General features: G+C 32.9%; 2 protein-coding genes across 2 annotated transcripts; both read left to right on the top strand.

Annotated features, from left to right (window-relative positions):
• On the top strand, positions 1,914 to 4,239 carry LOC109358876 (probable adenylate kinase 7, mitochondrial). The gene is made up of 4 exons (XM_019603356.1): positions 1,914 to 2,324; positions 3,024 to 3,164; positions 3,296 to 3,481; positions 3,833 to 4,239. The coding sequence occupies exons 1-4, from the start codon at positions 1,989 to 1,991 to the stop codon at positions 3,983 to 3,985; spliced, it is 816 nt and encodes a 271-aa protein (XP_019458901.1). The 5' UTR covers positions 1,914 to 1,988; the 3' UTR covers positions 3,986 to 4,239.
• LOC109357807 (glyceraldehyde-3-phosphate dehydrogenase, cytosolic-like) lies at positions 8,517 to 12,379 on the top strand. The gene is made up of 11 exons (XM_019601862.1): positions 8,517 to 8,647; positions 8,777 to 8,877; positions 9,247 to 9,362; positions 9,478 to 9,577; positions 9,936 to 10,082; positions 10,418 to 10,478; positions 10,655 to 10,752; positions 11,289 to 11,431; positions 11,543 to 11,626; positions 11,878 to 11,967; positions 12,068 to 12,379. The coding sequence occupies exons 1-11, from the start codon at positions 8,623 to 8,625 to the stop codon at positions 12,108 to 12,110; spliced, it is 1,008 nt and encodes a 335-aa protein (XP_019457407.1). The 5' UTR covers positions 8,517 to 8,622; the 3' UTR covers positions 12,111 to 12,379.

Genomic DNA, 16,728 nt, shown 5'->3' with positions numbered 1-16,728 from the left:
TAGCTTCACACGTTATTTATTCTTTTTCACTATGGAGGGTGAATGAAAATTGAAAATATGTGTATTTTTTGGATTGTTTTAACTTTTTTATTTCTAAGTTTTTATGACATTCTTCATTTGAAGATAATGGTTTATCTTTCAACTTATAATTTGACGAGATTCTTAGAAATAGTCTACCATATTAAAATTTTACTAAGTGGGAGTATGGACAATGGTACATGCACATGAAGATGTGCTTTTAAAAAAATATGGATATCATTTGTCATTTTACAAGTTCAATATTTAGGTTTTTTTTTTTTTTTTTTTTTATTATGTTGAGCTATTTTATACTATTGTAGACATGTAACTTAAGGAACAATCATTTTCCAAGATAAATATTAAGTTGCTTCTTTATACGCATTTCTTTAGTCTTACTAATTTGTTATCTAGTTTTGATACCAAAAAACTAATTGAATTTACAAAGTTTATCCATGTGATTTTTACTCAATTGTTTTAGTGATGTTTGATAATTAATATATGACTTACATTATTGTATGTATAGCAGCGTTGAATTTACTTTCTTGAAATGAATCAATAATCTATTAAATATGTTGGTTGAAAGTAAAAGACACATTGTTTTTAACAACATTGACAATGTGTTAATCATAAGTGATTTCAAAATATGAAGTCACGTAGAGATCAATTATAAATTATATACTTTATTTGATTAGATATACTTAAATTTTATGACATGAACATTAATATTTTCATCCTTTTATATATGACAATATTTATTATTTGAAGAGTAAATACTTATTTTAGTCCCTCATATTTTTTGACCTTACCAATTTGGTCTTTAAAAATTGAAAAACCCAACATGATCCAAAAATTTTAAATGTGGATAAAATTAGTCATTTTTAGAATCAAATTAGTCTATATCATGTGTTGTAAAACATGCTAAAAAGACTCATTTGACACACATTTCAAAATTTTGGAGACTATTTTGAGTTTTTCAATTTTTGAGAGACTAAATTGGTAAAGTCAACAAACATGAGAGACTAAAATAAATATTTACTCTTATTTTAATTATTCACCAATGAGTGTGAGTCTTTTGCAATGTGCCGCCATTAAACTGATTAAAAAATAAGAATAAAATGTATAAAATAAAATAAAATATTCGACAATATTTTTATTTTATTTTTTTAAATAAAAAACAATCACAATTATAAATATGTGTTTCTTCTATATTTCAAGAATTATTTTGAAACAATTTACAAAACTAAGACAAAAAGAGTAAAAAACATGAGTTTAATATCTATATGTGTTAAGAATATAATATGATATAAATTGTTATTTTATTGATTTATACATAATTAATGTATCATTTACCGTTTATATGTATTTATTTGATAGTCAATGATGATTAAATATGAATAGTAGATTATTAATGAAAAATAGTTTATAAACTACTCTACTTACATAATTATTTTTAAAAAGTACACTATTAAGTTAATTAGCCCCTAATTTATCATTCACTTTTCATCGTATTTTCAAAAATAAAATAATAATTAATATACAAATAATGAATGAGTTGATAATATAAAAAAGATATTGTCATTATTAATACATATATTTTAAATCAAAAAAACGTATATTGAAATTTGATGACATAATTTATTTTTTAGTTTCCAATGTCACATGTTATAATAACAGAAACCCTCACAAGACAGACACTACTACAACGCTCCTTCACGCGCCAGATATTTCAATCCAACATATTTTCTCCATCCACCAATCAAAACACACCACGTGTAACGATTCACGCGGTTCGCACGGGTTAATATAAATAAAAATCCTAGTGGCACACTCGTAATTAACCCAAAAACCACGGTCATTTCTCTAATTCAATTTATAAAACCTCAAGGTTTTCCCTTCAATCTCTCGTTCCCATAATTGCCTCGCGCCGTAACCAAAACCATCACTCCCTCCAACCACCAACCACCGCCGTCATGGCCGCGATCGCACGCCTGAGTTCGGTGGCGCCACAATTAAAATCCATATTCCGGTCGAACCGGGTTTTCGGTTCAGCCGCAGCGGTTCAGTATAACTACTACTACTCCGATGATGAAGGAGAAGAAGAATATGAAGCGTGTGGAGCAGGTGCAATGGTTGAGAATGAGAGTTCGGTTCATGAGAGAGGAGTACAGTGGGTTATGATAGGTGAACCTGGAGTAAGAAGACACATATTCGCAGAGAAATTGTCGAAGCTTCTAGAAGTTCCTTATATTTCAATGGCCACACTCCTTCGTCAAGACCTTAACCCTCGCTCTTCTCTCTACAACCAGGTTAATCATTGTCACTTTCTTTATTTTCTTATTAGAGCATTATTGTGTCGTTCGATTCACCTGACAGACTCGGCAACTCGGCCTCGTGGGATAAAAGTTTGGTTGTTGACTTTGCTGTTATAAGCTTTTTATTTTTGTTTTAATTTTTTATCGTGATTTAGTTGGTTTAGGCATATAGTTAAAATAATACATTAAATAGAGAGCAGAGTAGTGACAAGAAAAATGATAAGTAAAATGATTAAGGAAAAAAATTAGAAATCGTTCTTGTCCATGGAATATGTGATAGTGGATTATGATATTATTTGATCTATGTAGCCGACCGACCTGTGAGGTACGATTGGTGTTGTTGTCTTCTTTTAAATTTGCCTCTACCAGAATTTCAAATTAAAGTTAGCACTTAGCAATTAAGAATATTTCTATTTTAGGATGGATTCCAGAAGAGACTCTGAATTGAATATTCTTTTTTGAATGCTTTTTAAACCTTTATATTGGTTCTTTATATCATATGGTTGATCCATATCATAAGACATTTGCTTAAGGTTTTAAGTATTGTATAACACAATCCGAGCTTAAGGCGTTGTTTGGTTTATGTAGGTGACTCCACTTAGTGGGACTAAGGCTCGGTTGTTGTTGCATTTGTTCTTTATAGTGTTTGATTAATATATTAATGGTGTGTGACTTGGGGTTCTTCCAATTCAGATAGCTAATGCATTGGATCATGGAAAAATTGTTCCGGAGGAAATTCTCTTTGCTCTACTATCGAAGAGATTGGAGGAAGGATACTCAAGAGGTGAAACTGGGTTCATTCTGGATGGAATCCCCCGAACGAGGATCCAAGCTGTAAGATTATTCGTGTGTCCGAATCTTGAACTGCTCGATTATTTGTCAATTACATTCCTGTAGTTTTCTCATGCGCCCTTGAACTGGGAAATCGTTATATTTGTTCTTGAAATGGTAAATCTCTTTTGCAGGAGATTCTTGATCACATAGCTCATGTTGATCTAGTGGTGAATTTCAAATGCTCGGAAGAGAATCTGGTGAAAAAGAATCTTGGAGCTAGAAAATTTAGCCCTTGTCAAGAGCACATATTCATGAATAGCTCTTGGAACCCAACCAAGCTATCAAAGAATGAACATCTCAGCAATCATCCAAAGGAGGTTTGGCTATATATGATCTCTCTTTTTTGTTTTAGTAGTTGTGCATAGAGTTTGCAAGTCTTAAATAGTTTATTCGCTTATATTTGGTTCGTATAGTTTAACTAAGTTTGCAATTAGGTGTAATAAGTATAAAATTTTACTTAATTCGTTTAACAGCAACATAGAATTTCTGGCTGAAACATCCATTAAGTCTAAAGGCGGTCGGCAAACAGGGATGTATTTTAATTTTTTTAGAAGTGCATGAATTCTGGATCTGTTCAAAAATCAAACCATAAGAATAATCTGAAATTTAAGTGAAACTATTGTTGAATAATATAACATTTAAAAAATTTCTTCTCGTATCTTATCTAGTGCAAGTTGCTGGAAGATTACTACAGGAAGCAGAACAAACTTCTTAATTTTGAAGTATCAGGTGCACCTGGAGAAACCTGGCAGGGACTTCTTGCTGCTTTACATCTCCAGCATATAAATGCACTTAGTTCTTCGCAGAAGTTGACTGCATGATGGATGCGAAATAAATCTTCTAAGGCACCATCGGTATCCCCTATCGGCATCATAGTATATGTGAATGAGAGCCACAGTTTTAATGAAAATTTTTGTTGAGTGCCCCAAATTATTATTACTATTCTTTTTTTTTGAAAATTGAGAATGTAAGGTTGTTGTGTAGTGCAATGGTCCAAGATAAAAAGCAGAGATAATATGTAATGTATGAACACTAGTCCTATAAGTGAGCCTATATTGTCTTCTATTTTTGTTCATTTGTGGTCTTATGTGCCTTTTTGTTTCCTATTTAATTTTGCCTGGTCCTTTAAATCAAGGGAAGGTATGTTACAATCACTTTCAAGTTGAACAATGTGTTTTTGCAGAATTTTGTGGTCTTGAACATTCTGTTCTGCTAGGCTGATGTTGGAAAAAATGAATGCACCAGGGATAACTTATGTACATGATTTGATCTGGTTGGTTGATTAAGGTTTAGTGGCCGTACTAACTCATAGAAGCATATATTTTTTTGTACTACCAATGGTATCTCCTCACATTTTTTGGATAAAAAACTAATCCCTTTCGGATATTGGGTAAAGAACTAATTCTTTTTGGTACTACCAATGTTTCTTTTAACAAGTATTGCTATCATGAATTGAACTCTTAACCCCAATCATCCAACTCCTCCAAGAAGACTCCTTACTCGATCCTTTGACCCGATCTACCAGACTTGTATTACAAAAGAACATTGACGCCATTTGTGGCTTACCTATACCATGGTAACCACCTGAAACCAAGCAAACCCCCTCAACCAAATTGAACCTCCACCCGTCAACATGCCCTCTCGCTACAATACAACTTCCCCCAAACTTCAATGATAGATACAACCCTCCCATCAATCCAGCCAAACTTATAACACCACCCTAGAACCACCACACCCAACCAACCAACAACTCCTCCAGATACTAGAGCGACAAGAGAAATTAATCCAGCAACAAACCCAAATGCTGGAGGAACTCCGCCATTCCAGAACGAAGTCGAGTTATAGACCACCGCGACCACCCATCGAAACACATGATGTCGAGTCCTCTAGAGAAACCCGCTCAACCCACAAACAAACTACCTTACACACCAAAAACACCCGCCCCTCCGACCATAGCTTTCATGGAGCCAAACATCCTTTCATAGAAGCACTCATATATTTCCCCTGCCGAAACAAGTAGCCCACCCAACCAACGTTGATCGGTATGATGGTATTACTGACCCCCAAGATCACCTTGATGCCTTCGAAGCATCCATGCTCTTCCACAAAGCATTAGACCCCATCATCTGCCATGATTTCCCTCTTACATTGAAATATACTACTTTTTAGTGGTTTACACGTCTAGCACCACACACTATAAACCCATGGCAGACAAGTTCAATGTTTGGTTCACAACTAGTAAAGCACTGCCCGATCATCCCTCACTTTGGTCGGAATCAAGCAGGGGCCACACAAGTCTATCCGTGCGTATATGGACATGTTTAATGATGAAGCAATGAAAGTATGTACCCTGAATTCCGATGTGGTGGTACACCTACTAGTTATGGGCCTACAAGAAGGCCTTTTTCAAATGGACCTGACCAAGGATAATATATCTGAACTTTTTTTACGTAACTTTCCAGAGTGAACTTGCTCTAAATGGATCAAATATATTTGACTTCTTTTGTGATTATCCAAGCAATGCCTTCAATGCTCTTAGAATTCTTTCAATAGAAAAAGTTAGAGAATATTCTTTACTGCTCCACACATTTTAAGAGCATATTAAGTTTTAAAGATTGCACTAGCTTGTTATGTGGATATTGAAGTTGCTCTCGTGACTAGTTTTGCTAGGAGAGGACCAAGGACATCTATCTTCTAACACCAATCATGTTTCTTAGGCACACATCCATGGACAATTCAAACTTCAAACTAGGTTAGAGCTGCCAAACTTCAAAATTTGCACATAAAATAGCAATAATAAAGGTTTTGGGTGTCCTCTCCGGTTTGGGTTTCCCGAAAGCCGATAGGTTAGGGAATGATAACGTTCTTTTCAACCCTGCCCAGTTCGGGTTCGGATTTGAGTTTTGAAATTTGGGTTCGAGGTTGGAAAAGTATAAACTCAATCCCGACCCACCCCGTTGCCATTCCTAATATGCCCTTCCCCTTATCTCTATTATTTGTTTCTTAGGACATAAATGAATATACCTAATTAATATAAATAATCCCTATAATATTTCTTTTATTTCTACATATTTATCATTTATCTCTTTATTAATCATCATTAATATCTAGGCATATAAAAAATACTCACACCTATAGGTAACTCCAAGAAACTCGTAACATTACTTATACTAATGACTTGTGAGTTAGAACATGTTGTTTGTGCCGCGGAAGCAACCGTTGCACAACATTGATCATAAACAATTAAATGAAGGACATATAATAAATTGAAGATAAGAAGATATAATAATTCATTAACGAGGTTTAATCAATTTGTGCCTATATCTCTGGAAGCATTGAGTGACTTCCAAGTTATTATTAGAGAATAAGAATTACAAGCTTTTGGGTATTTCTATTTGGTACACATTATAACATGGGACTTGAACCTAATATATGACATTAGTCACTCTACTACATTCCAATAGTAGGCAATGAGAGACTTATGCAACAACATATTTCAAAATTTCCACAATCTTCACCTTGATTGAAATAGATGAATATCTCACTCCTCAGGAAATCTATAGAAGAATTTTCACCTTAGCGAATATCCTGCTCCACTTTGCTCAATGTCTAATTCTCTTTAACAACTCCTTCACATAAGAGTTTACTCTCCTTCAACATAAGTCTTTCATAATATCCTTGACAATGTTACGAAGAGCTTAACTCTCCAAACTTGTAGTGCACCTTCCTGTATCGCTATCTAATGGAACATATCGCCTAACCATCTATTGCTAGGAAATATTTAGATATTATGGAACCTCTATGCTAAATTTCACCAACAACCGTAATCGCCTAACCAACTAAACCTTCGAGCTTCCTTGGAAATCCTTAACTATTACTACCATTGTCTACTTTGACAATCATAGTTTAAAAGAACTTTCACACTCCACCATAAGGAGCATACCCATAACGCATACGTTGTGTCAATGCTACCAATGTCCATGCTAAACCCTTGCACCCAAGCCAAAACCCATGTCATATTCTGTATCTCTATCAATGTTTGTGTTACACCTTGCATCTAAACATAAGCACCAAATATAAACATCCGACAAACACTTGGACCCATGGATGTGTTAGAGCTTGTAATCCTTATTCTCTAATAATATATTAGTAGCAACTCAATGCTCCCGAGGATGTAAGTATAAATTGACCAAACGCCGTTAACAAATTCTCTTGTCTTCTTCTCTTCTATTTATTCTATGCCCTTTATTTGATTGATTGTGGCCAACACCGTGCAACAATCACTTTCGCTACATCAACAACTTATATTAGAGTCAATGGTTGACATTATGGACTTAAGGCGGGACAAACTTATAAGTGCGCGATACCGACACTTGAGTGGAACATTGTTGGAACTATTCAAGTGCGAAGTCTCACATTAGATATGAAGAGAAGGGTCGAAGAGTTTATAAGTGGAAAATGTCCATAAAACCATTTCCTTAAGGTCTCACTTGTTGAAGACTCCTCAACCGCAATCGAATCCAGCATATGTATAATGATACTCGTCATGCGAGTATTACATATTCCTAAATTTATTTTAAATTAAATATTATATATATATATATTAATAATTTAATGTTATAGACAAAGTATTATATTATTATTTAATAATGAATTTTGGTGATTGAATCAGATAAATTTATTATAAATATATATTATTATTCATCTAATAATTAATTTCATATATATATATATATATTAATTATTAACAATATATAAATATATAATTAAACTTAAAAATTTATTGGTTATATGCATATACTCACTACTCGGATAAGTACATGCATGTACACAAGTAAGCAATACCTATACTTCACTATTCTTATGCTTACTCATACTCATAGCACTCTACAAAATCTACAAATTATCTCTTCCTATAAAAAATAGTTGTTAATTAATGTTAAGAACATACTGTGAAACTAAAAGAGCTATTAATGTTTTTTTAATTTCTAAATGGATAAACAAATAGAACCTAATTTTTTCCAAAGGGACAAGTAATAGGAAAATACAACAACAACCTGCCATTTTAAACTCGTTATTTAAAGAGTTGATGGAAATGAAATATTGAGATACACTTCTCCAAAACTTTATTTTAAAAAATAATAATAATTAAAATCTTACCATAGAGAGGAGATAATATTACTCAAACTACCACATCAAATTATATTCGTTTATTTATTCATGAAAAAGTGTTTGAACCTTTCCCATTTCCCCACGAAACTCACGTAGATGCATCACCACAACCATGTCCACTCCATAATTTCCTCACACTTACATAGATCATTGCTTCAACTATGAACCATTCATTCTTTCACCCTTAGGCATATATAATACTACAAACACCTTCACCCTTCTCCATTATTCTTTGTTCATCACATTAATTCACACACTATTTTAGGCTTCAATATTTTTCAGCATTATGGGTATCAAGATTGGAATCAATGGTATTTCTTATATGTCCAAACCAATCCCATAATTTCAATCTTTGTATATGTCATAAAAAGAAACCAAACATGTTTTCGATTGGTTGGTTGATTAATGTAATTGTTATGTTATTTTTTATGTGGTTGAAGGATTTGGAAGAATTGGGCGTCTAGTGGCCAGGGTGGCTTTGCAAAGAGATGATGTGGAGCTTGTTGCTGTTAACGATCCATTTATCACTACCGATTACATGGTAAACATATATGTCATGTCAATTAAAAAGTTAAATATTATATTCGTTATTTTTTTCTGTTTTTATTTTATTATTATTTGCGTATCTCAATATTTGAGATATGATATCAAAGAAGATTTTGTTCATGTCTTATCACTATATAATACTCATCATCATAGATGTCTTATTAAATAAATGAATGCTTGATTGATGTTAATATAGCACATGCTCACAATAAATTGTATATATATTTTCATATTTACTATGATATTTGTAATGTATGCATATGTATATAAATTTAAATTATATATTCTGAATGATAAATATTCTGTCACATCTTAGATAACATTACAATGTTATTGATAATTAATTTGGCATTGTACCCAACAGACATATATGTTCAAGTATGATACTGTACATGGTCAATGGAAGCACCATGAAATTAAGGTTAAGGATGAAAAAACACTTCTCTTTGGTGATAAGCCAGTTGCTGTATTTGGCATGAGGTATATTCTAGTTTTGTATACATATGACTCTCATGATATGCAAATTATTATCGTGGCCGCATTGGTCGCATTTTTCTACAATTATGGTAATCATAATGTAACCGCAACTGGTTAGGAACCCGGAGGAGATTCCATGGGGTTCAGTTGGAGCTGATTATGTTGTTGAGTCTACTGGAGTTTTCACTGATAAAGATAAGGCCGCTGCTCACTTAAAGGTTTGTCATTAAAAAAAATAGTAAATATCTATTTTAGTCACTTAAAATTTTCATGTGTACTTCTTTAAAAATTGAAAAACCAAAATTGTTATAAAAATATTAAATTTGGATCAAATTAGTCATTTTTACTTATTTAATGACACCTTATATAGGCTATTTTGACTTATATTCGTGATGATTAGTACTAATTTAGATTTTTATTTCTCCGAGATCAAATTGGTATATACGAAAATCTTTAAAGATTAAAGTGGATATTCACTCGTAAAAAACTCATTTCAATTAAACTTTTTAGGGATTTTAATTTTTTGTGGCTTGCCTCATTTTTGACATTGTCTTTGAATTTTATTGTTATATTCAGGGAGGTGCAAAGAAGGTTATTATTTCTGCCCCTAGCAATAATGCACCTATGTTTGTTGTTGGTGTGAATGAGAAAGAATATAAAGCAGATCTTGATATAATTTCCAATGCTAGCTGCACAACCAACTGTCTTGCTCCACTTGCAAAGGTATATTCAGTCTTTATAGTGATTCAAATTATGGATCGTATCATGTGATGTGACTATAATATTGTGGTTGTGATAATGGCTACAATCGTATCATACTACCATTACGATGAAACCCTAAATCACAATGAAGTGATAGCTCGTACAATATTTGAGCTGTATAAGGTCCATCGGATTGCACAATTAATTAAAATAATTTACATCGAAATGTCCACAATTTACCTGACAACCACCATAATCATAATAACCACAACTGTTACCAATATTTTAAAACAATGTCATTCATTTAGACAAGAAAAAAAAAATTTAATTGTTTGATCTCATTGAAATGTTTTTAGGTTATTCAAGACAAATTTGGTATTGTTGAAGGTTTGATGACCACTGTCCACTCTATGACAGGTAAATATGAAATGTTATGCATTTTACCAATTGTTAGAATTCAACAACTTCTCTTTAAACAAATCAAATTATCTCTCCTCTTATTTTTCATCTTTTAGCCTTTAAGAAAAAACTAAAGACTAATTAAAAGTTGTCACAAAGTAGTTGTCATGTTCCATTGTTTTGATGTGACACAGCTACTCAAAAGACTGTTGATGGACCATCAATGAAGGATTGGAGAGGTGGTAGAGCTGCTTCCTTCAACATCATTCCTAGTAGCACTGGAGCTGCTAAGGTATTTCATTTCCGTACATTAACTTAGATCTCCAGAAAGACCAAAAGATCAAGGGTTCGATTCCTATGAGTGACACTTATTGAATGGTATCCATGCACCCAAAAGGAATTACTTACTTCATCCCTTGCCCATAGGGTTAAGAGATATTTTTGGTAATACAAAAAAATTTGAAGTAACCCTTATGTATATCATAGTGGTGACTACTATGAAAGAAAATTGTTTTCCCATATTGTTTCAAATTGCAAACCGCATCACGTTATGCAACCACAATATTACAGTTGTATACTAAATCATAATAACGCGACTGCATCGGGTCACATCATACTGCATTGACTTCAAAAATGTTTTTTAATCACAAAAATCACACCACAACGACTGCAATCAACATCATAATGGTCACAATGACAATCATAATAACAGTAAATATAACCGCAATTTCGACACAATTTAAAACACCTCCATACATTCAAATAATACTCTTAAAAATCATTTATGGTAAGTGGAAACTTATTGTTTACATGTTGAACATTGTGCAGGCTGTTGGTAAGGTGTTGCCAGTGCTGAATAATAAGTTAACTGGAATGGCTTTCAGAGTTCCCACTGTTGATGTTTCAGTAGTTGATCTCACTGTTAGACTTGAGAAAGGAGCTACTTATGATGAAATTAAAGCTGCTATCAAGTAAGAACAAACCCTTTTTTTTGTGTGTATAAAATGATCCTTTTATTTTCTTATCTAGAATGTAGTTAATTTAATCAAATACTCATGTTCCTTTATTTGACTCTTTCATAGGGAAGCATCTGAAGGTAGTATGAAGGGAATCCTTGGTTACACTGAGGATGATGTTGTGTCTACAGACTTTATTGGTGACAACAGGTGATGTTACTTATCCGTATTTTAAATTGCGGCTGCGATTGCGGTTATAGTTATGATAACAATGTCATTGTGGAGATTCCTGAAACTGCAATTGCAATTACAAAGTATAATTTAAAACACTTATTAGGGTTGACGAAGATAGATTTTGTTACTTTTTATAGTATTATATTATTTGTACGAGACATCGCAATTGTGTGGCATTTCTGGTGTACAAATAACATTACTCTTTTTCTATGTGGGCTTATTTATAGGTCAAGCATTTTTGATGCAAAAGCTGGAATTTCTTTGAATAACAATTTTGTGAAACTTGTCTCTTGGTATGACAATGAATGGGGCTACAGGTAAAAACACTTGAATATTTTTTGACATTTTTTTTTCACTGTCAAAACATGACATAATACTCTATTCTTTATCCTCAATATTTGTTTGTTTTTGGTGCAGTTCACGTGTGATTGACTTGATCTGCCATGTTGCTTCTGTTTAATGTTGAGATGGAACAATTTTGTCCAAATCTAAAGTTTTGAAGCTTCTAAAGTAGCATTGAGTTTATTATTCCTCTAAGTTTTATAGAGTAGTAATTGGAATAATGTGACATATTGGGTGAAGGGGTAAAAATAAAGGAAGGAATTGAGACCAATTTTGTTAAATTATTTACTAGTATTCATATATTGTGAGATAAAATTTCTTTTTATGCGGATTCTGTAAGAATTTCCAAGTGGTCTATTTAATAATTAAGTATTCTAATTTATATATACTTTTGGACTCTCTATGTGATTTCATTTTCTACTTGAGAAGGAGAAGAAATATAATAAGTTTGAATAAGTTCCCTCTTCATAAATTTGTCCTCTAAAAATTAATTTTATCAATTTAAAATTTATAATAGTTTACCCCTTTAATCATGTCAACATAATAATGTTAAATTCATTTGCTAATGTGTATGAACCATTAAAAATTGATATATAGGTTGGGTATTTGCATTAGCCCCTCTTCCACCCAACCTATTTTCACTCAACACTTATTTGTTCAAAGAATGGCCTCAGATGTTCTAGCTCACTTCAAAATCATTTTCAGGAAATGAAAACTTGATGTACTCAGTGACGAACATCACAAATATCATACAATAATACACAAAAGATAACATATAATTACACTTTTATCCTTTTATTTAATATGAAATCATATTTTTGTCATTGAAAATATGAAGAAAAATAATCACTTGTAGGATCCTTGTTCCTCGGTGACATGTTTTCCTTTTCTAATACTTGTGTTTCCATTTATTGACCATTGCCTTTGAGTATCTAGGCTTTATTCTATAGTCTAATACAGTGTTGATAAAACTTGGAAAAGTGAAAGAAAGTAAAAGAAAATTCAGTTAAATGTTTTTTCAAACAAAATCACATGTTCTACCATTATAATTAAAGCATATAAAGTCTATTCGTGTTAAATAACTTATTTAATGTGCAATGTGGATCCACAACCGTGAGAAGCATGAGTATTTAGTTGTGCATAATAATATACCATTATAGTAGGCTAACATCGGAAGATCTTTCTAAAATGGAGATGTTGTCAAGAAATGGTGTGATGCCCAAATATATGTCAAATATAGTGTATTAAAGTATCAATGACTATATATAAAAAAAACATGTAGAAAATACCTATCATTAAGCCTACAAGTGTGTAGTGTGGGAATGATAAAATATTATTATGGGCCAATTGATTAAGTGTTGGATACTGACCAATTGTGATGCCAGATCTCACATCTTCGTCGAGCATGATGGAGAAACTCAACAATAATAACTATGACATGTGAAGCTCCCAAATGAAATTCTATTTGGTTGGGCAAGATCTTTGGGGTGCTGTTGGTGGCATGAAAACGACCGTACCAACAAATGAGGATGAGAAAAGAAAATAGAAGACTAAAGTTGGCAATGCGATGTACATGTTGTTAGTTACTATAGATGACGAGTTCTTGTAGAGGATCAAAGACTTGACAACACCGAAGGAGGCTTGGGATACCTAGTGACTTTACTCGCTAGGAAAAGTGATGTCAAGTTGCAGCTGTTGGAGAACGAGTTGATGTCTCTCAAACAAGGAGACATGTCAGTAAGTCATTATTTTACTAATGTAAAATCTATTTGCAATGAAATTGCAAAGCTAGATCTAGAAGGATCAATTTTGAAGCAATAAAGAGAAGAATCATTATTTTTGGATTAAATCCAAAATGTAATGGTATTATTACCGCCATTCGAGGATGTGTCAAGAAACTTACTTTGATAGAGCTAGAGAGCATCTTGGCAAATCAAGAAGCTTTAGATAATCAAGTGTCTAAAGTTTCTATCAATGAGGAGGATAAATCTCTCTTTACCAAAAGGGGACCACCTAAAGAAAAGAAGGCCCCCACAAAGTTTAGTGACATGGGTGAATGCTCAAGGAGAGGACAAGACTGAAAGAGGAGATGCCAAAATGGAGGAGGTCCACAACGAGGGGGAGCTAGAAAATCCTGATAGAGATGATTCATAAGAACATAAGTATCACAAGAATAATGACTAGTGTTATAAGTGTGGAACAAGAGGTTATTTTTCTACATACTGCTAGTTCAGAAAGACTGAAGAAAATCTCGCCACTTCCGACCAGAAAGTTGAAAGTAAAGAAGAATGAGATATTGAAACATCAGTCGCCATTGAAGAAATAGAGGCGGAACAAGAAATTTTAGAAGAGGTCAAACCTAATCAAGTGAAAGACAGGATAGAAGAAGAGATTAAGACACTAAAACAAAATGAGACGTGGGAGCTAGTGCCAAAAACAAATAGTGTGCAACACATTTCATGCAAATGGGGTGTACAAGGTTAAGACTCGTCCTGATGGGTCAGTCGAGAGATATAAGGCTCAATTGATAGCTCGAGGATTTTCACAGAAGTATGTACTAGATTATGATGAGACATTTAGTTTAGTGGCTAAAATAACTATTGTGCGTGTACTTTTAGCCATAGCGGCTAGTAAGTGTTAGAGGCTCTGGCAGATGGATGTTAAGAATGCATTCCTTTACGGTGAGTTAGATCGAGAAATATACATGAAGCAACCAAGAGGCTTTGAGAATAAAGCTTACCCGAGTTATGTGTTCAAGTTAAAGAAAGCATTATGTGAATTAAAGCAAACACCATGAGCATGGTACAAGAAGATCGCAGAATTTCTATTACAAAGTCAATATGTGGTGGCACCAGCAGATTCAAACTTATTCATAAACGAAAAAAAACGGAAAACTAACTATAGTACTAGTATATGTAGACAATCTCATTATCACGGGAGATAATAGGGATAAAACTCGATGAATACGAAGTAATCTCTAGTACGTTTCCAAATGAAAGAACTTGGAGACGTGAAACATTTTTTCGGGCTTGAGGTCAAGCGAGCAGAGGAGGGTTTATTCTTATATCAACAAAAGTATACTCGATACTTGTTTCAAAAATACAGTATGGTGGATTGCAAGCCAATGCAATACCAATGGAGGCTAATATTAAATTATGCTAAAAAAAGTAGAGATTTAGAGGATGGTACGATGTATAGACAATTGGTAGGTAGTTTAATCTACCTAACTTTGACTCGACCTCACATATCACATGTAGTGGGAATAGTAAGTTGATTTATGCTATATCCAAAGAAGTCACATTAGGAAGCATTATGTCGCATACTAAGGGAAACATCTAATGAAATTAATCCAATACATTCCAGATAAATCAGAATTTTAGAATTTCAAAATAGTCCCAAGCAAAATACATTCTAAATAGGCTAATACACAATGAAAAATGAAAAAGGAAAAAGAAATCATCACATAGTTGGAGTTGGGTTCCAAATCAAGTTCATTGCTCCATCCCCTCCGCGGAGTTTGGACTATTCTCAGTCCAAGAGAATCGAGCATGCAAATACATTTCTACCAACTAAGTTCCAATCTACGCATGCAACAAACATCAAAGGTACAAGAATAATGAAAATGAAAAAGAGAAAACAATAATAACATTGGGTTGCATCCGAGAAAGTGATTCTTTAATGTCAATAGTTTGACGGATGATGTGTCCTTAAGGATCACAAATTTGGAGCAACCAAAGTAGCACAACATTTGATTGTTTATCTCGCGTCAATATGGTATTCAACCTCTTTAGAGATAAGTCAATAGGGGTTCTCCTCTTATTTTCTTCTCTACTCTTCTGCCCCATTCTATGACCCACTCTTTCATTCTTTTTTTCTTTTTTTCTTTTTTAATAACTACTAACTTAGCCTTATTTGTTTCAACCTCTCTTTCAACTACATTGTTGTGATGAGACAACACTTTTATCCTCATAAGCTATTGCTATTGTTGTTGTTTACTTTTTTGTTGTTGTGTTGCTGTTTTTTATTGTTTTTTGATTGATTGGATCATGGAATTGTTAAAAATGATTGATTCATTAGACTATTTTGATGTTTCTAATCTTACTACTAAAAGAATCAAACTTTTTTAATTGTTATGGTTGCTGCCTTGCTAGTGTTGTAGGCTGAAATTGAAAAGATTTATATGTTAATATCTAATAAACTGATCCAAACCAGACCAAAACCGCATATAATATTTGGACCGGATTAGATCGGACATCTTAATATAAATGGACCGGATCAGACCGCATATTAATTACGCATTTGGATTGGATGATTTTTTGCTTAAAAATGGATCCAAATGGACCACGAATACCCTTATCTCTATGAACTAAAAGTTCTGAATTTCTCTTTTACTGAGCTTTGTATGAAAGGTTTTTGCTTTATTTCATGAGTTGTTAAGTAGACTAAAACATTAGATATTAGTGTAATTGAGGTCCGATATTATGTAAAATCATACATGCTTTATTGCTTGATTGTTTGCCATAATATTGAAATGAATAGTGAGTTAATCTCATATCTAACTTCGAACAAGTTTTATTATTAAATTTCATAACAAAACCAATCAACTTGAAAACTAACTCATTTGAAAAACTAGCTTAGAATAATAATTTAATTTTGAAAGACTAAATTAGCAGTCATTGTAGATACGACAATCTCTTTACTTTTATACTTATTTGCGATACTATACGAAGTTTTCA

Source organism: Lupinus angustifolius, chromosome LG10 (assembly GCF_001865875.1).
Source record: "Lupinus angustifolius cultivar Tanjil chromosome LG10, LupAngTanjil_v1.0, whole genome shotgun sequence".
NCBI lineage: Eukaryota > Viridiplantae > Streptophyta > Magnoliopsida > Fabales > Fabaceae > Lupinus > Lupinus angustifolius.
Note: the sequence above shows the minus strand (reverse complement) of the source record. Positions and strands in the feature narration are given on the sequence as shown.

Excerpts from the sequence above, each read along its gene's own strand:
- LOC109358876 (XM_019603356.1), top strand. The coding sequence starts at position 1,989 with ATGGCCGCGATCGCACGCCTGAGTTCGGTGGCGCCACAATTAAAATCC. Across the intron at positions 2,325-3,023 it reads GCTCTTCTCTCTACAACCAG|ATAGCTAATGCATTGGATCA; the intron begins GTTAATCATTGT and ends CTTCCAATTCAG. Across the intron at positions 3,482-3,832 it reads TCAGCAATCATCCAAAGGAG|TGCAAGTTGCTGGAAGATTA; the intron begins GTTTGGCTATAT and ends TATCTTATCTAG.
- LOC109357807 (XM_019601862.1), top strand. The coding sequence starts at position 8,623 with ATGGGTATCAAGATTGGAATCAATG. Across the intron at positions 9,363-9,477 it reads GTTGCTGTATTTGGCATGAG|GAACCCGGAGGAGATTCCAT; the intron begins GTATATTCTAGT and ends GCAACTGGTTAG. Across the intron at positions 11,627-11,877 it reads GACTTTATTGGTGACAACAG|GTCAAGCATTTTTGATGCAA; the intron begins GTGATGTTACTT and ends GCTTATTTATAG.